The 26,788-nt window shown below is 47.3% G+C and overlaps 1 protein-coding gene across 2 annotated transcripts in view; it reads left to right on the top strand.

Moving 5' to 3' along the window:
* Positions 1 to 543: 543 nt before the first annotated feature.
* The window catches only part of LOC129518699 (uncharacterized protein CXorf49 homolog), a 42,446-nt gene continuing 16,201 nt past the window's right edge, over positions 544 to 26,788 (top strand). Inside the window, exon 1 of one of the 2 annotated variants that reach the window (XM_055338891.1) lies at positions 544 to 903. In XM_055338891.1, the coding sequence (XP_055194866.1) occupies positions 624 to 903 (280 nt within the window). In that variant the 5' untranslated portion in view covers positions 544 to 623. The remainder of the gene's footprint in view (positions 904 to 26,788) is intronic. The other variant, XM_055338889.1, reaches the window with a different exon arrangement.

Below are 26,788 nucleotides of genomic sequence, written 5' to 3' on the forward strand. Positions count from 1 at the left end.
AAAGAAACAAAGCAGAACGCAACTTTTAACCATCAGTACTGAGACTCGAGCTCCGCAGGAGGACGCGGGCACACATACCGTACGGAACATCTCTCTCTGTCTCTGTCTCTGTCTCTGTCTCTGTCTCTGTCTCTCTCTCTCTCTCTCACACACACACACACACACACACACACACCTCACGCAGACATTCCTTCTTTCACGCTCCAGCTCGCTCTTTTTACTCCTACTTCCCCTTCCCTCCTCTCCCAGATCAAGTGTTAATCTGCGAATCTCTGACCGCAAAAGAAAAAAAAAATGGTGTGTGTGTGGGGGGCGGAATCCCGAAGTAGCAAGGGAGGAGGAGGTGGAGAAAGGCGGGGAGGAGGAGGAGCCCAGCGAACCAGAGTCAGAGGGACTGGTGGCTCCGGCGAGTGTTCAGCCCCGGGGGGAGCGGCGCTCCAGCCTGGGAACCCGTCAACCCGCCCACCCGCCTGTCGTCTTCGGCGCCAGCCCGCTCGCGGGCCCGCGCCCGGGGCTTCCTGCACCCGGAGCTGGGGCCACCGCTCAGCGGCGCTTGGGCCAGGGGCGCTGCTCCGGGTGAGCCGGCCGCGCCGCCAGGCTGGTTCCCCGCGCCCGCGCCCGGAATGCCGTTCTACAGGCGCACGGTGGTGCCCCAGCGCCTGTGCCCGCGCAACCCGCCGCAGCCGCTCACCGAGCTCCGCGACGTGAGCCACCTGGCCGCGCTCAGCCTGCTCCGGCAGCTCGCCGACCTCTGCGGCCACTCGCTGGCTCTGCTCGAGGACCTCGAGGGGCACCTGCTGGCCCTGGGGCGCCGCACCGACAACCTGTTCCGGCGCACTGTGCGCCTCCGCCGCCGGCTTCCCTGCCACCTCCTCGGCCTGGAGGACGAAGAGGAAGAGCTAGGTAAACCGCGCTCAGGGCGGCTCGCGGCCCCGGGTCTACCCCGCCTCTGGGGGCGCCAGTGGGCTCCCGGCTCTGCGCCCACCTCCTCCCCGGCCCTCCCTGCCCCTCCTCCTCCCTTGCCTCCCTGTCCCCCCGGGAATGAGGGGGATCCCGTTTCCCTGACTCCCCACCCGCCGCTCTCCCTCTGGAACTTCCTGCTCCTGGACCCGGCCGCGACGTCCTGAGTGGCCCGGTGCCCTTGGGGCTCCCCGGCCCAGGGGTGTTGCGGCCGCCTTCTGGGGATATGGGGGAGGAAGGCGGGGGGACCCGCGGGGTTCCTGGGAGCCACTGGGTCCGGGTCGGCTTCGGTGCCATCCCCAGGCCGGAGGCGTCCCGGTCTCCGCGGCGTCGGGAACCAAATGGCCGCGCCGCTGGCGTCTTTGCTCCAGTCTCGGAGCCTGGCTGCTTGGGAAAGCGCGCGGAGCGGTTGGCCACCTACGCAGCCGCGGGAGTTTAGCGGCGGTGCCTACTGGATTTAAACCTGTGCAACTTCGCGCCGCAGCGTGTTCGCAGCTCGCAGAGTGTCGGAGCGCCCTCCCGCCGCTTCTCCCCGCGATTTCGGGGTGGCTGCGCCTGGAGTGGCCGGAGGGGTGTCGGGGTAAGTAGACACTGCCTCCGGCTCCGCTGACGCCTAGCCCTGGGGTCTGGCTGCACAGATTTGCTTGAGAGAGCCGCTTAAGGTGACTGTCATCAGTTTCACGATCCGTTTAGGAATTAGCCATGCCTGAGAAACCCAGTGGGTGGTGCCTCTGGCTGAAGACGCAGAACCCGGGAGAGGGTAGCAGGGCGGTGCGAGCCTTTGACCCTTTACTACTTTGTACGCCAGCACTTTGAATGGGAAATCCTCAGTCTGTGGAAATGCACCAATCTCTTAGAGTGCAAAACTTTCGCTGAAAGCACGAGGACTGAATGTGCTGGAAATGCTGACCACAGCCGGCCCCTGCCAGGTACCGAGGCCAGTTGGCACCACCAGAAAGGGGAGAGGGGGAAAGAGAGGGAGAGAGAGAGAGAGAGAGAGAGAGAGAGAGAGAGAGAGAGAAAGAAGAGAAGAGAAGAGAAGAGAAGAGAAGAGAAGAGAAGAGAAGAGAAGAGAAGAGAAGGAGCAGTGTGACCAGAAAGTTTCAGATGGAGGCAGAAGATGGCTACTGGCTGACTTTTTGAGTGCAAGACTCCAGCTGCCTTGGGGAAGGATTGCCTGGGCCAGCTCCTCTCCTGTGTAGGCGCCACCTTGCCCCCACCCTTTCCAGTAGAGCAGGAGTCAGAGGTCCTGGGACCCCTCTTTGGAAAGGTCTAGGACTACTGAGATAGATGGTGGAGGTCACTAGTGGAGAAAAATGAACTGGGTCATGTGTGAACAGGAAGCTGGAAGATATAGATGACTGCCAGGTGGAATGTTGCCATGGGACCAGAAACCTCTGCATGGCAGGGGACCAGGAAAGCTGGGGCCCTAGGTCCGGTTAGTTCTCAGTTGACAAAGAGGGTAGGAAGGTCACTGTTGATTTTTTATTTTTATTTATTTATTTTTTGCTGGGGTCCCACCAACTACCAGGATTAGCCTAGGAGAAATTTGATAAGTCAGCTGGGGGAGAGTAGTTTGCAAAATCCCCACACAGCTTACTTACAGACAGGCACCTACTGAGTTCAGCAGGGTAGGTTAAGGACGGAGAGGAGGCTCTGCTTTTCCAACTTGGACCTTTCTGTCTACTGAGTCGGAGAGCCCTCTCCACATGAGCATGGCTTCACCAAGTCACCTTGGGACCCAACCCTCTCCAGTAATCTGCTGGCTTAGAAAGAGATGGCTTTGAGCAATGGCTGTCTTTTCAAGGAAGGGAGCAATCCTGAGGATAAATTGCACAGGTTTGATTTCTTTGAAGTTTGCAAGAACTGTGAGAGTGGCCATCTCTCCTCTTTGGTGTGTCCACTGGCCTCTGAGAACACACATGTTTCTTGGCTCAGATGCACCAAGGGATCTGCTGTGTAAATGGAATGCAGCTACCTTATGCAGTGGTGCAGTGTACCTTACTGCACGCTTTTCTCTTTGGATGCTATGGTTGTGTATCCCTTAAATTAGTCCTTCCCAACAAAGATCTGAACATAAGTGCCAAATGCAAGGAGAGTTGGGGAGCATAATCAGTGTGCCATCTGGCCAACCCCTTGTTGCTCAGGTATAAGCTTCAACAAGGTGGTCAGCAGGCTGCATATTGTATTTTGACCCCAAATAAATATACACCCCCTGTATAACTTTTTCTTTCTTTCTTTCTTTTCTTTCTCTTTCTTTCTTCTTCTTCTTCTTCTTCTTCTTCTTCTTCTTCTTCTTCTTCTTCTTTCTTCTTCTTCTTCTTCTTCTTCTTCTTCTTCTTCTTCTTCTTCTTCTTCTTCCTCTTCTTCTTCTTCTTACTATTTGTCAGGTCTTGTCCTTTTTTTCTTCCCGGCGCCTTTTCTCCTAGCACTCCTACTCTTTTACTGACCACGTTGCTGGCGATTCAGCACTCCCACTCAGCATTTTACCCTACATATCCTCCATCTGGCTGGATTTCCCCCAAATGCTTCCTTTAGCAATTTCTTTGACCATGGGGGCAGGAAAGACCTGGGAAGGAGGGAGGAAGGTTTGGAAGCCAAGTAACCAGAGTGAATGACACCTGACAGACCAGCAGCTTATGGACTCCCTGCAGGGACAGCTTGGCTGCCACCTACAGGAGCGATGGCAAGTCAGACTGGCCTGTAGCCTTCAGGCTCGCAGAGACCGGACAGCCCGCTTCTTCGGGGGTGAGAGGTGGGGGGTGGGGGTGGGTGGTTGAGGGAGGGGGGCTGGGAGGAGATAGAGAGAGCCGGGGGGGGGGGGAGGAGGAGAAAGTTGATGCCAAAGGAGTCTGTGGTGCTCCTCTAAGCAGCCAGGGGTCACAGCCCCACCTTCTTCAAGGTTACAAGGGTGGGACTGGGCTGGGCTGGTTGCCTAGCAACACCTCCTCCTCCATTGAAGGCTGTTCTTTGGTAACTTGAACCCCTTGGAGACTGCCCTAGAAGCTCTTGTAACCGGCATGAGGTAGGGGATGGGGGTTGGAAGAGAGGGTGTGCTAAAGGATAGTACCAGGCTCCTCTGGTTAAGGATCTGCGGCTCTTGTCATACCCTTGGCATGGCCCCGCTTATAACTGAAGTCTTTCCTCACATCTGGCTTTGAATGTGACCTGTTCAATTCCCTTTGTGTTCTTGTACTCTGTGCTCTTCATCTCAAGAATGGCATGGGCAAAGCCAGAGGGAAATAGCTCCATGACTGCTGCCATATGCTGAGTCAATCCAAGCTTTCCAATTCCTCCCTCGGGGATCTATTTAATGTTTGTAGGTGCTTAGATGATAATTGCAAAAGCAGTCAGGCTATTGGCCTAGGGGTATAATATCTCCTGAGTGAGCAAGGAAGTCACCGAAGCACTAGATAAATCTAGGTATGTTCAATAACACTGGGGAGCTATCATGTCACGCTAGCCTATGAACTTGCTATGGGAAAGATGCTCTGTTCCTTCTTGCAATTTTTTTTTTTGGCTTGAATATAGCCAGTTGGGTAGATGGTGGAAACTCCCTCTTCATCTTTATGTAAAATTCCTGCCTCTTCATTTTCCAGCTTTGTGGCAACTCTGGCTCCAAATCAGAAAGGACAGCTGGTTTATTTATGTTTAAATCACAATTCCAGGGACGCCTGGGTGGCTTAGCGGTTGAGCATCTGCCTTCAGCTCAGAGCGTGATCCTACGGTCCTGGGCTCGAGTCCCACATCAGGCTCCCTGCATGAAGCCTGCTTCTCCCTCTGCCTATGTCTCTGCCTGCCTCTCTCTGTGTGTCTCTCATGAATAAATAAATAAAATCTTAAAAAAAGAAAAATAAATAAATCATAATTCCAGCGTGAGGGGAGACTGCTGTAAATCTAGATGGAGATGAAAAAAATGAAAGCTGCACCTTTAGGCTGCAGCTAGATTAGCACTCGATGAGGTGTCATGGACCTTGAACCTGACGGTCTTTGCTACTGAGGTGGAGATATGGCCTGCTTGAATTGGATGGAGCAGGGGGAGTTTTGGGGACTTGGAACAGGCACTTTGCCAGAATTCACTTTGCCTCTATCCTACCTGTCATCCCCAGGGACCCTTGGGACAGTGGCTTGACAGAGTGCGGTGGGCAGGCAAGCCCATTTTCTTTTAAAGACCGTGAAATTCCTGGTCAGCTTCGTGGTATTTCCATGTGTTGAAAACACCTTTCCTGGAAATTTAGACACCAAAATGTCCACTAGGATTTCCTCCACTTTAAGAGACAAGAAATTCAATCTTCTCCTTTTTTTAGACACATGAGCAGCCAAGGTGATAAAAGCGTCAGCATGACGGAATAGTAGGGTAATAGGAGAAGATTCAAGTTATGGCTCTTGGTCTCAACTTTGACCTTTATGAAGTTGATGAGGCTTCGGTGGGAGAGTGGTGAATTTGCATCATCTGTCCCTGCACTTCTTTGGTTTGGGCAGAGTTGGTTTAAACCGTGTGGCACCAAAAACTCTGCCACTAACCTTATGGATGTCCTAACACTTGAGTGCTGAGGCCCAGAAAAAGGAAGGGACTTGTCCACAGGTACCCAGCTGGATCAAGACCGTTAGTAGCCCGAAGTGCTGAAAAGATTGTAGCATCTCCCCATATGTAATTCCAAGTGAAAGCGATACTAAACCTTCAAATAAGATGTTATTTTGGGGGGTGCCTGGGTGTCTCCGTCAGTTGAGTGCCCAACTGTTGATCTCAGCTCAGGTCTTGATCTCGTGAGTTTGAGCCCCTTGTCAAGCCCCATGTCGAGCCCCACGTTGGGCATGGAGCCTGCTTTAAAAAAAAAGATTGAATGTTATTTTTTGAAGTTACTAAGAGCCACATGTATGTTGAAATTAAAATGGTTTCTAGATCTTTTCATTCTCTCTTTTGTACTCCTATTGTTGGTGGCCTAAGCCTATACTTAATATGCCCTTTGAGGAATGTGGCACCTGTTAGGTCACACAGCAGATAAATGCCAGGAAGCATTGGGGCACCTGGGTGGCTCAGTGCCTTTGGCTCCGGTGGTGATCCCGGGGTCCTGGGATCGAGTCCCGCATCAGGCTCCCCGCAGGGGAGCCTGTTCACCAAGAGTCACTGCCCTCGCATTTTCTCCAGCTGGTACCTGTCCAGGATAATGAATGACTTCTGCTACCTTTGCAAACTGAGGGATGCTCTAAAGAATAGCCTCCCTATGGTTTCTGCGGTTGGGTGAGTTGGAGGTGGAGAGAAGGAAGGAAGGTCAACCTTGCATCATGTAGAAGATGGATGTGAGGCAACAGGCTCCCTTGTTAAAACATAGGCTCCTTTAAGCTCTGAGTGGGAAATAGCTTAAAAAAAGAATCTTCAGGTGGAAAGGGGGTGGCCGAGCCAGTGACCCTGACTCTGTCTTCTGAAGGTTACTTTTCAGTGGGGTCTTTCCCTCAAAATCCTTCTGTCATCTTTATACTTGCTATTTTCCCTTACAGCTTTTGATCCAATTGTGGACACTCCTTGTCACACACCCACATCATGACTATTTTCTGTTATTATAGCAGAGACTGCATGGCATTTCAAAAGGCACTTTTATTAAAAACCAAGGAATGAGAAAGTAAAAGTATTACCAAAAAATGTATTTGGCATACGCGTTTCCAAGATATGGATTTACTATTCCTCAAAGTTTAAGAAGCGTAACAGACTTACCAGCTTTGCTGCTCTCTATACCCTTTCTGGGGGCCTCAAATCACCTTATCCTCAGATTATTACCTTCTAGCCTCTTGCAAAGAGGACACAACTTGGGGTCTCATCACCTTTCCTCCTCTCACCCTTGTGCTGGGTGCTAAAGACTCAGAGGTAAATAAGACGAAGTCTCTCCCTTCAAAGAGCTCCCACTGGGGATGCCTGGGTGACTCAGTCTGTGAAACGTCTGACTCTTGATTTCAGCTCAGGTCATGATCTCAGGGTTGTGAGATTGAGCCCCGGGTCGGGTTCCATGCTCAGTGTGGAGTCTGCTTAAGATTCTCTCTCTCTCTCCCTCTGTCCCTCCTCCCCCACACCCCCCCCCTCTCTCTGTCTCATAAAAAGACCTCCCACTGCAGGGTGGGTGCCATCTCATTTTCTACCACACCAGCATATGGTGCCGGGACATCAGGTCCTCTCTTTCTACAGGTGGGAGAGAGCTGATAGCCAGAACCAGGACCCCAGTTCACACCCCAGAGGATTTTCCATTCAGTCTGGCTTGGACCCCAAGCATGGAATTTGGACTTTTAGAATCCCCTATGGTAACAACAAAAATAAAAACCAAACAGTGACAGACTGCTACCGTGAATTCAGCAATGCTTTTACATAAATTTGTCGATTTAAAACTGATGGCCTGTCTTTACACATAGGCAGAGTAGTGCTTATTCAGTAGGTGGACAACGCTTGGCGGATCTGGAGACTCACAGACTTGTGACAACTCCACGGCCTTCTTGAGACTTCTTCTCCCAGTTGGAAACCACTGGCCTCAAGTTGATGGTTCAAGCTGCCAGCTCTGTTCTCCACAGATTTCCGTGATTTCACTCAGATAAGCTCTCACTGAAGTTTTCAAGTTGGAGTGCCTTGGGTCGTAATATCTTAATGGACAATGCTACATTCATAATGCCACAAACAGGAGGTGTGTTAACTGAGTGTTTGCATGAGTAAGCTTACAGCAGGATGCTCTGTGTGTGAGGCAGGGGAATCTGAACATGCGTCAAGACCACTAGGCATCAGTCTTTTAACTTGGGAGGTTTGAGCAATCAAGCAGCCCTCCTTTCCTCTCCTTCTCTCTTTTTCTGAAGTGTAAGCTCCTCAATAGAAAGTGAGTCCCTCAAGGGCAGAGATCTTCATCTGTTTTTTTTTTTAAGATTTTATTTATTTATTTGAGAGAGAGAGAGAGAGTAAGAGAGAGAAAGCATGAGTGGGGTGAGGGGCAAAGGAAGAAGCGGACTCCCTGCTAAGCAGGGAACCCAATGCGGCTCGGTCCTGGAACTCCAAGATCATGACCTGAGCCAAAGGCAGACACTTAACCAACTGAGCCACCCAGGTGCCCCAGCTTCATCTTTTTTTTTTTTTTTAAGATTTATGTATTTATTTTAGATAGAGCAAGCACAAGGAGGGACAGAGAGAGAGGGTGAGAGGAACTTTAGCAGGCTCCTTGCTGAGCTCAGAGCCCGACACGTGGGGTTCGCTCCCACGACCCTGAGGCCCTGAGACCCCAAGACCAGGACCTGAATCGAAACCAAGAGTCAGGTGCTCAACCGACTACATCATCCTGGGGCTCCGAGATCTTCATCTGTTCTTATTGCTGTTTCTTTAGCCCCTAAAATAGTACTCGGCATCTAATAGGCACTTAACAAATGCCTATTCAGTTCAATTCATCACTTTTCTTCTAGCCATCACATACTTATTTATGTTTTAAGATTTTATTTATTTTTGAGAGAGAGAGAGTGCGCACGAGCAGAGAGGAGGGGCAGAGGGAGAGGCAGAAGCAGACTCCCCACTGAGCATGGGAGGCTGGATCTCAGGACCCCGGGATCATGATCTGAGCCCAAGGCAGACGCTTAATGGACTCGGCCACCCAGATGCCCCTGAGCCATCACATATTTATTGAGCACCTGATTCTGAGCCTGGCCCCCGTGCTGGTTTCTGAGGACATACAGCCTAACTGGAATGCAGCCCTAGAGCCCGACGTGGAGAACATCGAATCATGGAACTGCTGTGGAGGCAAGCCTGGGGGTCTAGAGAATGCAGAGGAGGTGCACCTGGCTCAGCCTATAAAAGCCTCCAGGAGGATGTGATGTCTGAGTTCTGAAGCATGATCTGGAGCCGGCCAGTTGAAAAAGGAGGAGGGAATTCCTGACACAGGAAGTAGCCAGTGCAAGGCCCAGGGTATGTGAGAAGGCCAGTGAGGGGGAGGAGCTAACTCAAGTGATTCAGGGGGATAGTGTGCAAGGAGCCTTGGGACTCAGAATGAGCCTCCAGGCGGGAGGTGGGGTGGGGGAAGCCCTCACATCCTGTGTGTTGGCCAAGGAGCCGGATACTAGAGAGTCTTGGGAAGGTTAAAGTGAAGTTGTAACTGCAGATTTTCTTGATCTGCATTCAAGTTCTCACTGTCCCTGGGGCAGATGAGACCTACTTCGCAGAGCCAGATCCTGCGTCCCCTCAAGAAGGTCAGGTCAGGAGGGGTTCCAAGCCACAGTGAGGAAAAAAGAGGGAGAGAAAGCCAGAGTCTACCTGGCCTCTTCTTTTTCGTGGGTGGGGACCCTGGAGGTTTGACGGTATCTTTTATTTTTTCTTTCCAAATAACATAGATTCTTAAGAATCGCCTGGGATTCATCTAGGGGAAAATCAGAATACTTTTTTTCTTTGGAAAATAGGCTTAAAGAGGAGATGAGCTGAAAAAATGATTCAGCTGGTTTTATTTTGACTGAAATTTGCTTCTAAGAACAGTGTAATTAACTGCCTGGCATTTATACTCAGATTCCAAGGATCTTCAGAATAGCCAAACTCATATGAATCCTCCCCAACTAGCAGGCCCCGAGGGGAGTGGTGAGATCTCTCTTACCAACAGGCCTTGGCTTGGACTCTCTCTGTTCTCAGAGGAGGCCATGTATCACAGTTGTCAGCAATTCCCTCACTGGCATTATGTACTCTTACCCCTTTTGATCCGGTAATTCCACTTCCGGGACCTTCTCCTATCAGATATTCTGGAAACAATGTTTGAGGATGCTCACTGCATCTTTTGGTTATTTGGGGAAAAAATAATGTAAACATTCAACAATAGGGACATAGTAATAAATTTGGACAGGTCTGTCTGACAGTTAAGAAAAATCAGGCTTAAAACAAATGTGTAGTGATGGGGCGGCTGGGTGATGCAGTCATTTAAGCGTTGGACTCTTGGTTTCGGCTGGGGTCGTGATCTTGTGGTCCTGGGATGGAGCCTTGAGTCAGGCTCCACACTCAGTGGAGAATCTGTTAATGATTTTTTCTCTCCCTCTCCCCTTTGTCCCCCCCCACACACACACACACTCGCACGCACTCTCTCTCTCAAATAAATAAATCTTAAAAAAACAAAAACAAATGTATAGTGATACATGGAAATGCACAGAATAATGCTAAGTGGAGTCAGGCTCCTTGCTCAGTGGGGAGTCTGCTTCTCCCTCTCCCTCTGTTCCTCCTCCCTGACCGTGCTCACTCTCTCTCTCGCTCTCTCTCTTTCAAATAAATAAATAAGTAAATAAATAAATATCTTTAAAATAATGCTAAGTGGAAAGAAAGGCTGGGTATAAAATCGTATATCCAGTATTATCCAAAATAAAACACACATATATGGAAAAGTCACTGGAGGGGCATGTGCCCTAATGTTAACAATGCTTATCTCAGGGTGATAACGATGATAGCAAGAGTAACAGTGGTTATCTTTATGAAATTATGGGAGTGGGTGTTATTTTTTCTCATACCTTTCTGCATTTTTCCAAATTTCCTAAATGAACATGTATTACTTTTAATAAGTAAGAAAAAAAAACCCCAACGAGTGACATGTTAAGGAAGAGGATCTTGGGATTTGGAAGCAGCAGCTGTGGGTGTAGGTCCCACTTGCCTAGCACTTACTAGCTGACTGATGTCTCTGAGCCACACTCCCTTGTCTGTAAAAGGAGGTTAATGCTACCCAGTTCAGAGAGTTGTCGTGAGGATTCAAAATAATGGAAGTAAATTGCCTGGTGCACACACCACGATCATTCTTCCCCACTGACATCTGTTCACTGCCTTGCCAACCAAGGAATGAAAACAATCTTTGGAACTGAAGCTGAGGCACCACTGAGGGTCCCGGCAGCTACGAAATGTTTATTGTCACAGAGAATATGTGGTGCTAGCTGATCACAGGACCCGCCAGACTGGGATGCTAAGGAGGGGTTCTAAAGAAGATGGCAGAGGACAGATGCAGGCCCCACGGCTAGGTAGCATCCCTTGCCTTGGGCAGAGCTTTTATCCAAGTGTCCTGCCAGCTCTGTTCACCTCTGTTCACCCTTGGGATGTCTGCATGGCCCCTGGGTTCACTCGTCGGCTTGACAGAACCAGCTTGCTTTATGGGTGAGGAAACACCTTCTTACAAGGAACTTATGGGTCCCAAGGTTGTTTCAGTGATGTATATGGCAGTTGGCTTGAAGGTCCCACAGGCCTAACTCTTACCAGCATGGATATGGAGTGAGTAAGCCCTGATTTCATGACCAGGCAGCCTCAAGTTCATGGATACACCTCGGCAGTGTCTACAACATGCCCAAACCACCAGGAACTTCAGTCGCCTCCCTGGGTAGAATCCTTCATACTGCTTGGCTGATTGCATTTTTCTCATTTTTTAATTACAGACAAAAATATAGACCCTGGCAGCAAATCCAAATGACTTGGGGAGCTTAAACAAAGTACTAATGCGTGGCTCCAACCCACACCAATAAAGCCAAAATTTCTGGGTGATGAGGCCCAGGAACTAGGACATTTGAAAGGTCCCAAGGTGTGGGGTGCCTGAGTGGCTCAGTCAGTTGAGCATCTGCCTTTGGCTCAGGTCAAGATCCTGGGGTCCTGGGATCAAGCCCTGTGTCCCACTCCCTACTTGGTTTGGACTCTGCTTCTCCCTCTCCATCTGCCGCTCTCCCCAGCTCCTGCTCTGTCTCTGTCTCTGCCTCTCTCAAATAAATACATAAAGTCTTAAAAAAAATCCCTAGGTGGTTCTAACGTGCAGCAGCCAGGGTTGAGAAACACTGTTATGGTATAGATGGCTAAAACTGGAAGAGACCGGGAGAGCAAATTTGTTTGACCACATAGTCCTTGAAAATTACAATATATTGATGGATAATGAGCATGAACTACAACGCAGGTTTAGGTTAAGTGCCAGAAACTGGTTTCACGGATGAATTAGTGGTAAGCAGTAAAAATGCCTTATATATTGTTTACCTTTATAAGAGAACAAAAGAAATTAGAAAAATGAAGCCATTTTATTTTATTAATAGAAGAATATATATTAGGGTAAAGTAAATCATGTTTTATTGTACATTTTTTGGGTTATCAACATGTCGTCAAAACCCACTAACATTTTAGATGAAAATGGTACTTTTGTTGTTTTATGTTGTAGCCACTTAATATCACACATGATGTTACTGGGTTGGATCCCTACGTCAGGTCAACCTGAACTTACTTCTCTTTGCAAGAGAATATAAAGAGTCTCCTATACACAGGGTTGTTGGAGTGCAGGGAAGAGGAAAGAAGCTTCCACTTTTTATATTTAGTATTCCAAATTAGGCTATGCCAGAAATCACAAATAGGAGTTGAAATGGTTGCCTCTGAATCAATGCCTAGATCTGACTCCATGCTCTTCCACATTCCCTAATGTGGCACACGATCTCATGCAGGTAGATTATTGATTAATAATAGGGCACAATGGTGAGAACAACTGTACAGATGCGCTTAGCATTTTTTAAACCCATATCTACTTCAACAAATGCAATTTAAAAGAAAAAGTATTTATCTTCATGTTTTTCCCCTTCATGATCCCAAGTGGAAACAGAGTTCTAGAAAGTGCATCTAGGCTAACAACTGCCCAGAGGAAAGAAGAGGACTGGTCCAAAGGCATCTCCAGGGTTGGTGGCTGCAGTGACTCCCAGTGCAGAAACTCCCCTGTGGCTATTTTGGGGTTCTGGGGCGACCACTTAGGCTGGGAAATGGCAGCCCCTGGGAAATGGCTGGGAAAAGAGGGATAAGGGAGAGGGGCGAATCACGGGGGCACTTTTAGTATCACCCTCCCTGCTGTGATCAGAGGGGGAGGATGCTAAAGGCAACCCCTCTAGTTTACCTCCCAAGCAGTAACTGAGGCAGAGGATGACAAACAAGGCAGCAGTGGGGTGCCTGGGTGATGCAGTCCATTAAGTGTCCGACTCTGGTTTCAGCTCAGGTCATGATCTGAGGGTCCTTGAATCGAGCCCCTCATCAGACTCCATGCTTAATGTGGAGTCTGCTTGAGATTCTCCCTCTCCCCCTGCCCTTTCCACTTGTGCGCGCTCTCTCTCTCTCAAATAAATACAAAAAATCTTAAAAAAAAAAAAGAAAGAAGAGGCAACAGCCTCTTCAGAGGAATCCGTGTAAGAAGGCTGAGAAGTGTGTTTTCAGGAAGAGTTCCACTCAGAATGGTGCAAATTGAAGAAACAATTCAGTACTAAAAAGTGAGGAAGCTCTATCTCCCAGGAAGCTTTGCTATTGAGAGAGACTCCTATCTTGAGGATTTTTGGATAGCTAAGCGTCACTGTATTCTAATTTCTAGCCTGTATTACCTCTTGGAATAACGAGTTACATAACTTTACTCCCCGTTGTGAAATAGCACAGTGAAATCTTTTCTCCCATAATTCCGAGTTAATGAAAATGGTAGATTCAGGAAACAAACGTTATTGACTCACACAGCGGTTTTACATTTGGTGCCTGTTTTTTTCCAAACTATCTGATGCACGTGGGTGAGGAGGTGGTGAGGGAGGGGGAAGACACAGTGAAGGTGAGGACTCTTTCCACCCCAGCAAACATATACTGAACTCCTGTTTAGATGCCAGTGGGAGCTGGTGGCATGTATGGCAAATGGGTGTCCTCTCCACGTCAAGGGATGACAAAAAGGGGGGGGGGCTCCCTGGATAGACCATTGAGAAAAATCCACCGGCTTTGTTGGAACCTAAAGGAACTTCCTCTAGTTTAAATATTTTTTTGTTTTAATTTTTATTTATTTACGATAGTCACAGAGAGAGAGAGGCGAGGCACAGGCAGAGGGAGAAGCAGGCTCCATGCTGGGAGCCCGACGTGGGATTCGATCCTGGGTCTCCAGGATCGCGCCCTGGGCCAAAGGCAGGTGCCAAACCGCTGCGCCACCCAGGGATCCTGGAACTTCCTCTACTTTTTAGGAGCAAAGGCATATTCTCTGAGCACAGCGCTTAGAGAAAGTCATTTGTTCTGGTTATAACTGTTGAAAACTAGAACATCCTCTGGGTGGAATGGTTTTTAAGTCACCCTCCCTGGGCATAGTAATTACATAAAGGTGCCCTTCCTCCACATGCACTCAGGGCATTGGGCTTGGCCAGGTTTGGTCCCTAACTTGAGACCCCTTTGGCAGTGCCCTCGTAGCCCATACAACTTGCACAACAGTACAGGCAGTCCTCTAGCGCCCAGGACTGGGTTTCTGGGCACCAGGTGTACAGATACATGTAAGAGCTAGACCTTGTTCTTGAGGAATTTATAGAATCCCCCTCCTAACCCCCATCTTCTCTAACTCACCCCATCTGCTGCCAGCTCCACCCATGCTGCATCCCTCCTGGCAGAGCTTCTCTCTGTGGTGACAAAACGTCTACCCTCCAGATGCACAGGCTGCTGTCTGCTCTTGGAGGGGGCTGTGCTGCTCCTGTCTGCGGCTCGAGGCAAAATGTCTACTCTCTGTGATGAGCAACAAGGGATAATTGTTTGTTGGGAGGGCTCATTGCTTCTGGGTTCTAGATGGGAAAATGTGGACATCACGTCATACTTCAGTTGTCTTTTTTTTAATAATTTTTTATTGGTGTTCAATTTACCAACATACAGAATAACACCCAGTGCTCATCCCATCAAGTGTCCCCCTCAGTGCCCGTCTGTTTAAAAACTGTTGTATTTCATTTAAATGTGCTTTTAAATGGTGAGTTTGGGCATAGCTGAAATATTTTCCCCTTTACTTTTCATGTTCTTTAATAAAGAAAAGCAGTTTATCTCTAATCTGGTGATTTAGAGCTTGCTTCAAGGGCTAATTCCTCCCCAGCTCATTGGACTAAGACTGTGCCAGGCCCAGTGCCAGGTGTTAATACTGAATTGATGAGACTTACCTTTTTTTCTTGAGTCTTAACATTTTGTTAGGAAGACAGTGTGGAAGGAGACAACCCCACTGCAGACTTCTGGGTCCTATGTGAAAAGCACAGAGTACAGGGGCCATGGAGGCTTCCATAGCCGTTTTCTCTCTTATCTTCCAGAAAACTCCTATTCATCTCTCAAGACTCCCACTAGGACAGTCCTTCCTCTTAACAGCCCTCTCTAACTCCCTCTGCTATGTTTCTGCTGTGCCTTGTTCACTTTTGCAACTCTTGGTTCCTCCAAGTGGCCCAGCTTGGGAGGAGATAGTTGAGGCAGAGACTGCCAAATATGTATTAACCCTTCTTGAATTCATTTTTTAAATTTATTCATTTATTCATGAGAGACAGAGAGAGAGAGAGAGAGAGAGAGAGGCAGAGACATAGACATAGAGAGAGAAGCAGGCTCCCTGATGGAGAGAAGCTGGGAGCCTGATGTAGGACCCTGGGATCACGACCCAAGCCAAAGGCAGACGCTCAACCACTGAGCCACCCAGGTGCTCCTGAATTCATTTTTATTTCCTTTCCTTCACTGTCTCTTGAAAGTAACAGGACCCTCTTCTTTGGAACTTGCAAGCCTGGCCATTCCTAGGCTTAAGATGACCTGGAAGTTAAAAGTTGGCATTCTCCCTGGAAGAGTTAAAGCCTGTCTTAAAAAGACTGTGGGGATTTGGAAACAAGTGGCCTATGGTGGCCTGTGGATCTTGATAAGTTTAGATGAGTTTGAAGGGTTTCCACCACCACCAGGGAAATCGAAATTACATTAGGTTGTTGTGGGCTTAGCGACAGGCCTTGAGAGGGAGAGCGAAGCACTGGTCATGAGCCTGTCTTACTTCACTTATTTCGCTCTAGACATAAGCCCAATTCCAGTATTTGAGCCTCTGTTTTCTCTTTGTCTCTTTTCTCTTTAAAAAAGATTTTATTTATTTATTTGAGAGAGAGAACCAGATGGGGGTGGGGGGAGGGACAGAGGGAGAGGGAAAAGCAGACTCTCCACTGAGCATGGAGCCTGATGCTGGGCTTGATCCCTGGACCCGGAATCATGACATGAGCTTAAGGCAGAGGCTTTTTGAATGACTGAGCTACTCAGGCACCCCTTGAGTCTCTGTTTTCTGTTCATTGGGAGGATCAAATTAAATCCTGTATGTGAAAGGCTTTCTAGAACTAAAAATTCCCCCTTCCCCCAAAATGTTATGAATTAGCATCCTTGAGAACAGGGAGAGTGGCTGACTCCTCCCTCTTTCCCTAGCATCTAGTTTGGAAGTAGGCACACTGCAAATGTCTATTGAATGACTAAGTGGCCTTGTAGGAGACAGGTGTTTGTATTGTTTTGAACATTTCCACGATATCTAATAACTCTGTGATCCTGGTTAATGCCCTTAGCTGTTTTGTAATTTCTGACATTACCAACACTCTGAAGCTCGAAACACACGAGAGATGGTTTACAGCCTCTCAAATATTTTTTGCTTGCAGTCAGGAGCTACTTCTGCCCAGTTGACAGTGGTGCCTAGGCTGTGATCTTTCTGTTAAGAGCTCGGGTCCCTCACCAGACTCCTCAAGGGCGGGGGCTGTATCCTATCCATGTTTGTGTTCCCTCAGTGCCTGGGTATGCAGTAAGTGCTCAATACGTATTTGCTGGCTATGTTTTTGTACTTCCATTTGACCAGCCATATCAACTCCAGACACCAGAAAATGTGACACATGTCACAAATAGATTACCTTACTTTACTTACTTTAGCACTGAGATGACCCCCCCCCTCCCTTTTTATAAATTAAGGTGCGTTTGGACAAAGAGCCGTGCCTTTTTAAAAGATTTTACTATTTATTTATTCCTGAGAGACCCAGAGAGAGAGGCAGAGGCATGGGCAGAGGGAGAAGCAGGCTCCCTGCCGTGAACCTGAAGCAGAACTCGATCCTGGGACCCGGGATCATGACCTGAGCCGAAGGCAGACACTCAACCACTGAACCACCCAGGCGTCCCCCCAAAACATGGCTTTTAATATTCTTTTAAAAGCTCACTATGTGGGATCCCTGGGTGGCTCAGCGGTTTAGCACCTGCCTTCGGCCCAGGGCATGATCCTGGAGTCCCGAGATCGAGTCCCACATCGGGCATCCTGCATGGAGCCTGCTTCTCCCTCTGCCTGTGTCTCTGCCTCTCTTTCTCTCTCTGTGTCTCTCATGAGTGAATAAATGAAATCTTAAAAAAAAAAAAGGCAGAGCCTGAGCTCTGTCTTAAAAAAATAAAATAAAATAAAAAACTAAGTAAAAGCTCACTCTGTGCCAGGCCCTATGTGAATCATTAACTCACTTAGTACTCGCAACAATTCTGTGATATGGTTACCGGTATATCCCCATTTTCTCAGTGAGGAAACAGGCTCAGAGAAGTGAAGCCAATTTGGCTAAGAGGGGTGGAGTTAAGTTGCAGATTTAGAACTTGAACCTCTGTGCGTATTCCTAGTGACAACAAACGAATGGGGAGTAGGTTGTGCTGAAAGAGAGGAGCAGGAGGAATGTGTTTTTACCACCATCGGGGAGGAGCCGAGATCAGGATAGGATCAGATGGCAGGTTCTCTATTGGGACCCAGGAGATTCAGCAGGACTGTATCTGGTGGGACAACAAAGAGAATTGAGATTTCTTGGGGGAGCCAGGGAGAGAAAGCAGGACATTGAAATTTTCCCTGTGAAATTAACTAGCATTTTTGCATTTCCTAATTTCTTAAGCACTTTAATGTATGTTATTGCGTATGGTCCTCATGATGGCCCTGTGAGTTATTACTCCTATTTGAGATATGAACAAAATAGATCCAGAGAGATTATAACTGACTTGTCCATGGTGGTGAGTGGGGAGGTTATGAAGTCTATGAAACCATTTGTTCATTCGATAAGTATTTTCTGAACACCTACTATGTACCACACATTGTTTTAGGTGCTAGGGATGCAGCAGTAAACAAAACAGACAAAACTCTTTGTCCTCGTGGAGCTTACTAGGTAGAGAATCTATGATTTATTTCTTTTCAGTTACTCTCGATCAGGTAATGGATATTGGTTTTGAACTTTGGCTGTGTCATAGAATCATCTGTCAACTTTGGAAAAACCTGATGCCTGGGCCCCACTTCAAGTCAATTAATCAGAATCTCTGGGGGTCAAGCCCAGCCATCAGTGCATGTGTTTGTGTGTGAGAGAGAAACCTGCTCTAGAGGGTTTTAGTGTGCAGTCAAGCTTGAGAAGCATCAGTGGAGAACAGTGGTTCTTAATCTTGGCTGCCCATTAGGATCACCTTGGGAACTTAAAAATATATATACCAGTGTCTGGGCTTCACCTCTGAGACGAGTTAAATTAGAATTGCTGCTGTTGTGTCCAGACATTTTTTTATATTTTTTTTTAGATTTTATTTTATTATTTACTTGACAGAGAGAGAGAGAGAGAGGGAGAGATCTATATAGAGAGATAGATATAGAGGGAGAGAGGGAGAGAGAGACAGAGACAGAGAGACAGAACAAGTGCACAGTAGGCAGAGGGAGAGAGAGAAGCAGGCTCTCTCCTGAGCAAGGAGCCCAATAAGGGACTTGATCCCAGGACTCCGGGATCATGACCGGAGCCAAAGGCAGACGCTTAACCAACTGAACCACCCAGGTGTCCCTGGACATTTGTGTTTTTAAATGTCGTCCCTTCAAAAAGTGCTACTGAGTTTAGCGTGTGGGGTTTGCATAAAGCACTTGGGACTAAAAACAACTTGGTCCCATGATCTCAGATAGTCTTCTCACCTCTCAAGCATATGGATCATTAGGTTTTCATTCTTTCTATAAATATTTATTTAACACTTACTATGTGTAACCTTGATGAGTCCCTTCCCTTTCCTGAGTCCTGATTCTTCCTTCTGTGTCCCTGAGGCTTATTGCAGCTCAAATAGTCTATAATTCTACGAGGGAGGTTGGGCTGAGAATGTTAATGGCACAGAGGACTCACTCTTGGGACCCAGGTTAAATTATTGATTGTCTTGACCGCACCGTATATTACCGCCAAGAGGTGGAAATTCATGAAAACCCAAAAATGTGTGGGCAGGTCTTTTTTTCCGCGTTAAACAGTCTGTCTACAAGGAGCATATGGACTCTTCTTCCTTCGTCTCTCTCACCGTCTTGCTGACCACGGGGTGGGCAACACAGATGGGCATACAAGGGCAGGACTGGGCCGGGGTGGGGGGGCAGGAACCCAGCAGGGTCAGACTGTGAAAGTCAACCAGAGGGAAGAGGAAACAAAAATGTGTGCCTTGCAGATCACAAGCACCTGGGAGCAGCAGAAAGCGAGCTAGAGGAAGGCAGCCTGCCATTTGACCTAGTTCTCTCTGCACCTACGATCGCTCTGCACTGGCAGAAGAAAGACGATAATGCTAGCTGTTGAGAGGCAGCATGGTTAGCGGAGTGGTTAAGTGCATGGACCCTGGGGCCACTCACCCTGGGTTTGAATCCTCACTTTGTCATTTGCTTTCTTTATGACCCTGGACAAATAGCCTGACATCTCTTGGCATCAGTTTCCCTATCTGTAAGTTAGGGAGCTCCATAATAACACCTACTTCAGAGGTATGTCATAAAGATTACAAGCTTGGCGCACAGTAATTTTTTTAAAATATTTTATTTATTCATTTGAGAGCAAGCGAGCGAGAGAGAGCACGAGCCAGGAGGAGAGGCAGAGGGAGAGGAAGAAGCAGGCTCCCCGCGGAGCAGGGAGCCTGACATGGGGCTCGATCTCAGGACCTCAGGATCATGACCTGAGCCCAAGGCAGACGCTTATCCTACTGAACCACACAGGCGCCCCCACAGTAAATGTTTTTACACAAAAATGATGACTCATGGTTTTAAGTGTCCAGCACTCTACTTGTATTTGCTCCTGAACCTTTACACGAAGTGGGCACTATTTCCCAATTTCATAGATGAAGACATCAAGGCTCAGAGGTGTTGTCACTTGGAAGAAATAACCTATTAGTAAGTCTCAGAGCCAGGATTTGACTCCAGGGGGATTGATTCCTTAGCGCCCACTCAACCACAGGACCGTTCTAATGACACCAGCCACTATCTATCTCCGCCTTGATGCCCACTGATAAAGGAACTGGGCTGGGCCCTGGGGGATGCTGAAAAGAATGAAAGCTGGGTCCTGCCTAAAGGAGTTCGCCCCTTAGTTAGGGACAGCACACATATGTATAGGAAGATCACAATAAAAGGTGCACCATGCCTGGTGCCACGGGAGTTCAGAGAGTAACCCATGACAGCTTTGTCCTGATGCCCGGCTTAGGGTGGTGTCCTTGACAGACACGGGGAGGCTCTTCTGGACAGAGGGAGCTATATGGGCAAAAGCAAGGAAGTAAAGCTGTGGGTGGCATTTGGAGACTTGGGGAAAGCACCTTCCCCCTCCACCACATTGCAGGAAATTGTTGGGAGGCCTCTCAAATCTGGTGCCAAGGGCAGGAGGTGCCTAGCGCTACTGAGCGTCTTTCTAGGGATGTTATGGAGGAAGATGCTGCAGAAGATAAACTCAGGCTGTCATAAGAACACCATCTAGCCCAAACCCTTCATAGCACAAGTGGGAAAACTGAGGCCCAGAGAGGTGAAAGGATTAGGCCCAGCAAGGCAGATTAAACTGGGCAGGCTTTGTCAAGCCAGTATTTCTGCCATGCAGTGATACAGAAGAGAGCCTGGGCCATTTACTGGCAGTGTCATTCTGTAGCACCCAAGTGTACTATAGCACCCAGTAGTCTTCAGAACATGCTTCCAAGTTTTCTGCCTTATTTAACTCCCCATACCGTCAGAAATTAAGAGTTGAACATGAGCCTTGGCAGACACGCCACGGAGGCAACACAGGGTGAGTTGAAAGAAGATAGGGCAGGGACCTAAAGTGAAAGTGACCCCCTTGGGACATTGGAGTTCCCGGCCTTTTCCAGAATATTATTTTTAAATGCTTCAGATAAGGTAGACTTACAAAGGAAAACAATTGTACAGAAATACAGTTACCAAAATATTGTTTAAACAGTGATATGGTAATATACATGTTTCTTTGCTAACACCTTTTAAATTACAAGATCTAACAGCAATGCTAATGATTACCATAATTTTCAAAGAGTGTAAGTGAAATGCTGAGATTCCCTGCAACAATTGTCATATGATATGTAAATCTCTGTGATTTCTTTTTTTTTTTTAAGATTTTATTTATTGGGATGCCTGGGTGGCTCAGCGGTTGAGCGTCTGCCTTTGGCTCAGGGCGTGATCCTGGGATTCGGGATCGAGTCCCACATTGGGCTCCTTGCAGGAAGTCTGCTTCTCTCTCTGCCTGTGTCTCTGCCTCTCTCTCTCTCTCTCTCTGTCTCTCTCCCTCATGAACAAATAAATAAAATATTTAAAAATTTTTATTTGTTTGAGAGAGAGTGACTGAGAAAGAGAGAATGAGCGAGCGTGAGCACAAGCAAAGGGAAGGGCAGAGGGAGAGGAAGAAGCAGATGCCCTGCTGAATGGGGAGCCTGATGCGGGGCTCCATCCCAGGACCCTGGGATCATGACCTGAACCGAAGGCAGACACTTAACCGACTGAGCCACCCAGGCACCCTGTAAATCTCTGTGATTTCTGTTATTGATAAAGTCACAAGTACTGCTAGCACTTTGCAGCTTGTCACCTACACTCATCATTTCAATTAGAAGTTAATGGAAATAGGGGCGCCTGGGTGACTGAGTTGGTTAAGCCTCTGCCTTTGGCTCAAGTCATGGTCCCAGGGTCCTGAGGTCGAGCCCCATGTTGGGCTCCCTGTTCAGTGAAGAGTCTGCTTTTCCCTCTCCCTCTGCCTGCCGCTCCCCCTACTTGTACTCTCTCTGTCAAATAAATAAATACAATCTTTAAAAAAAGAAAAAGTTAATAGAAATAAAGAGGTAATTTTTTTCCATAGGCCTCCTGAGCTGTCTGCATGTAACTAGCTCTTGGGGGTCTGTGGGCCCCAGGTGAAGAATCCCTGCCCTAAGGCAAAGCAGATGCTGGAGAACCAACCCAGTGTGGGATCTTATTTCTGCTCTAGGAACTGAAACTACATTCAAGATCATGTGTGCCTGTGGACACATGAGCGGGTGGCTGTCATTAGTACTTCTATCCAAATAGTTCTGGCTCTCCTTCCAGGTACATGACAGAACTGTACCTCCTCGCTCCCTTGCTGTTAGGTGTGGCCATGTAACTTGCTTGGGCCAGTGTAATATGTCACTCTCCTCCTCTAAAGCCTCTCGTGGCTCTTCGTTACGCTCGGGGTAGATTCCACATTCCTTATCATGATCTGCCAGGCTGTCTCTTCTGCCAAGCTCTCAGACGTTGGCTCTCACCACTTTCACTCAGGCCCACTGCACTGGCCTTATTTCTCTTCCTAATCCAAGTTGATTCATGCTTCAGGATCCTTCTGGCTGGAACACTCATCCCCCAAATCTTGGTATGAGCAGCTCATTCTTGACGTTTAGAATTCACTTTCCATGTTCACACCTGGTTTAAAATGACAGCTTTCTTGAGATATAATTCACACACCATACAACTGCCTGATTTATTTTTTAAAGATTTTATTTATGTATTTATGTATGTATTTTATTTATTTATTTATATTTATTTATTTATTTATTTATTTATTTATTTCAGAGAGACCGAGAGCTCAAGTGCAAGAGAGAGAAAGCCTGAGTGGCGGGGAGGGGCTAGGTGAGGAGCAGAGGGAGAAGCAGACTCCCTGCTGAGCAGGGAGCCTGATGATGCCAAGCTCGATCGCAGCACCCTGGGATCATGACCTGAGCTGAAGGCAGACACTTAAGCGACTGAGCCACCCAGGTGCCCCAATTCCCTGATTCGAAGCATACAATGAGCTGGGCTGCCACCAGCATGATTGATTTTAGGACATTTTCATTCCCCCTTAGCCGTTACCTCCCAATTCCTCATCCCCACCCCCAGCCTCTGGTAATCCCCAATCTACTTTTTGTTTCTGTAAATGTGACTATGCTGGACATGTCATGTAAATGGAATCTTATGATTTGTGGCCTTTGGTGTCTTGCTTCTTTCACTTAGCATGAGATTTTCAAGGCTCATCCATATTTTAGCATATCTTAGTGCTCCATTCCATTGTATGGTTTCACCACGGTTGGCTTATCCACTCACACAGGAAGGACATTTGGGTTGTTTCTATCTTTTGGCCATTATGAATAATGCTGCTATGAACACTCATGCTCAAAATTTTGCATCAACATGTGCTTTCATTTCTCTTGGGTATAAACCTAGGAATGGAATTTCTGGGTCATATGGTAACTATGTTTAGCCTTCCGAAGAACTGCCAGCCTCTTTTTCACAGAGGATGCACCATTTTACATTCCCACCAGCAATATATGAGGCTACCAATTCTCTATATTCTCACTATTTCCCTACATCCAGTTTCTCTATATCCTTGGTATTTTCCTTCTTCTTCTTCTTTTGTTTTTTTTTATAGCCATCCTAGTGAGTGTAAAGTGATATCTAATTATAGTTTTGACTTGCATTTCCCAAATGACTAACGATGCTGAGCATTTTTTCATGTGCTTAGTAGCCGTTGTATATGTTTTTGAAGAAACGTCTGTTCAAGTCTTTTGCCCATTTTTGAGTTGGATTATTTGTTATTTTGCTGTGGAATTATCATTATTTAGGTATTCTTGATATGAATCCCTCCTTGTCAGACATGTGATTTGTAAATATTTTCTCCCATTCTCTGGGTTGCCCTTGCATCATCTTGATAATGTCCCTTGGTGTACAAAAGTTTTTAATTTTGATGATTTCCAGTTTATCTTTTTTCTTTTTTTTGGTTGCTCGTCCTTTTGGTGTCATATGGGAAACCGTTGTTTCTAATCCAAAGATACTGATTTATATTTACGTTACCTTCTAAGAGTTTTATAGTCTAGCTCTTACATTTAGGTCTTTGATCCATTTTGAGTTGTTTTTTGTATATGGTGTGAGGTAATGATCTAATTTCATTCCTTTGCATGTGGATATCTCATGTTGTCTCAGCATCTTTTGTTGAAGAGATTGTTCTTTCCCCCATTGAATGGTATTAATACTGTCGTCAAATATCCATTGACCACAGGTGTGTGGGTTTGTTTCTGGACTCTCAATTCTATTTCACTGATCTATGTGTGTGTTCTTATGCCAGTACCACCCTTGTTTGATTACTATACCTTTGTAGTAAGTGTTGAAATTGAGAAGTGTTATTCCTCCAACTTTGTTTTTCTTTTCCAAGATTGTTTTGACTATTCTGGGTGCCTTGCATTTCCATATGAATTTTAAGATCAGTTTGTCCATTTCTGCAACACTGGCTTATTTTTGCCCAGCTTTTTACTATGTATCAAGGATATCCACATTCATTTATTCATTCAACAAATACTGATTAAACACGTACCATGTTCCAGGCACTGTGTCAGGTGCTTGGGGGCACCATGATGAGCAAAAATAGCCATGACCCTTGCTTTGAGAGAGCTAAGAATCTAGTGGGAGAGGCGGGCTTTAGTCAAATAATCACCCAAACAAATTTAAAATGAAGAACAGGAAGAGTTGACCTTAGTCTCAGGAGGTCAAAGAAATCTCTCCTGGAGAAACCAACAATTAGGAAGGTGCCTAGAGCTGGAGGGGGCTTGGGGAAAGTATTGCAGGCAAGGAGAACACGATGTGCAAAGGCTTTATGGCAGGAGGGAACATGGTGCGTTCAGTGAACTGCAAGGAGGCAAGTATGGTGAAGCACAAGGAAATAAGAGAGCCATGTAAGAGTAACCAGTCCCATGGGGTCTTGTGGGCTGTGGACGAAGTCCTGAGATTTTATCCTAAGAACAACAGGAAGCTATCGAAGCAGAGAAGTAACATGATCTGATTTTGATTTCAAAATGTTCCCTCTGACTGCTGTACAGAGAGTGGACTGGAGGGGGATGGGCAAGAGCAGAGCCAGTTAGGAGGATATTACGATAGTCTGAGAGAGAAATCATGGTTTTGATGAGAGTGGTGGTGGTGACCCTGGAGAGAAAGTGGACAGATTCACAGATACCAAAGGAATTGAGGGTTTGGAGACAGCCCTCAGTCAGGGAGGCGGCAGGGTTTGTGACTTCAGTGACAGTGTCGGAAGGGGTGGTCTTCACCAAGATAAAGAACACTGGAGTGAGGGCAGCTTTGGGGAAGGGGTTAGTGTCATTGAGTTTGAGGTGCCTCACAGACGTCGTTGAGTTATTTGATCCTTGACAAATCATTTCTATGAGGAAGGTATAAAACTCTTGTCTTCATTTTGCAGATGAGTAAACTGAGTACCCCAGAGGTAATCGTGGCTTGTCCAAGGCTGGGCAGTCAGTAAACGGCAAGGCCAGATCAGAACCCCGTTGTTCTAAGAACAACCGCATGCTCTTTCTTTTCTGTGACATTAGAGCTGACTCTCTGGAAAGGTCCATCATCCCGAGTAGTTTCAAATAATCAGAGGGAGTCAGTGCTAGGACTTCTCCCCCCACCCCCATACCAAGTGTTTCCCAAACCTCAAAGCCTATGCTCTCAGGGAAGCTTTAGCCTCCTTTCTCCAAACATTCATTTCCACCAAGCTCACTCCAGGAGTGTTTAGAGCTCCCAAGTGCCTGATTCCTTGACCCAGATTTGCTGTCTGCATGGTCTCCTTTCCCAGTGAGGTCACCCAATCCTAAAGTCTTCCTGCTTCCCTGCTGTCATATACTTGTCTCAGAGGTGTCTCCTGTGGTTATAGACAAGGGTCACCTGCTGGTGGTCAATGTATGGAAAGCTGAAATGCTGAGATATTGAGCCACGAGGTGGATGACAGAAAAATTAACAGCGATTAACAAGTCAAGGCGTACTCAAATTTTTTTGTGTGTCAAGTAGAGGAGTGTGAGAAGGAATTGAGCAGGTGGCAGGAAATGGGATGGAATGAGAAACCAGGAGAAAGGAAAACAAATACATAAATTCAAGGAGTAGGAGGAAGAGAAAATAAAGTGGTTAAAGGCATAGGTTAGGGAGGATACACCCTAGTTTTAAATCAGGGCTCTGACATTTACTAGCTGTGTGATCTTAGGCAAGTTACTGAATGTCTCTAAGTGGAGATAAAATAGTACTCACTTTATGGGGTTTGTGTAAGGATTATGGAGAGAGAGTGTGTGTGATGTTCTTGCCGCAGTGCCTGGCATGTGAAAAGCTCTAGATCACTGTCAGCTGTTCTGATTGTGCAAGCCCCCCTCATTTTTCCCACCTCTGCTTCCCCCAGCTGCGCCCAGGCAGGTTCCCTATGGCCAGCTTGGTTCACCATACCAGCCACTGAGCCAACCCTGCCTGAAGCAGGGAATATCCCATCAGCCTCTGCAGACCCAGGAGCTGGAGAGCCTGTGACAGCATCTGGGGTCCTGTATTGGTCCCTTGTTCTCCTTGCTGCCAATTTGATATGAGATTAGGTGTCTCTAAGAGCCACCCTTGCAGACCCATATGTTACCTCTAAGTTGTTTCCTCTTCCCTTCCTCTCCTTCCCCTTACCCTGCCTCCCCCACCCTATTGATTCATATTCCCAAATTCTACACAGTCACCCTGCTTTTGTACTAGAGCCGCCCCCTTCCCTGTTGGGACTGAAGTCCTGTCCAGTCCTGGTCAAGATTGCTTGACTGCTGAGCAGTCTGCCTGCTTGATTTATTTAATCAATGTGGTGCCCCTGCCCGAGGCATACAGAAGCAGGTCTGTTCATGGTACCCTCTGAGCACTATGCCTCACTCAGCCAGCTCCCTTCTCCTTCTAGCACAGTGGTTAAGGAAATCATTTGGGGCCCCAGATTTCTCTGGGAATCACCTGAGGCCATAATGCCCGCCTGAGAAATCCGCAGGAATTCAGTGTATCAGTCAGGATAGGCTAAG

Source organism: Nyctereutes procyonoides, unplaced genomic scaffold (assembly GCF_905146905.1).
Source record: "Nyctereutes procyonoides isolate TBG_1078 unplaced genomic scaffold, NYPRO_anot_genome, whole genome shotgun sequence".
Taxonomy (NCBI): Eukaryota; Metazoa; Chordata; class Mammalia; order Carnivora; family Canidae; genus Nyctereutes; species Nyctereutes procyonoides.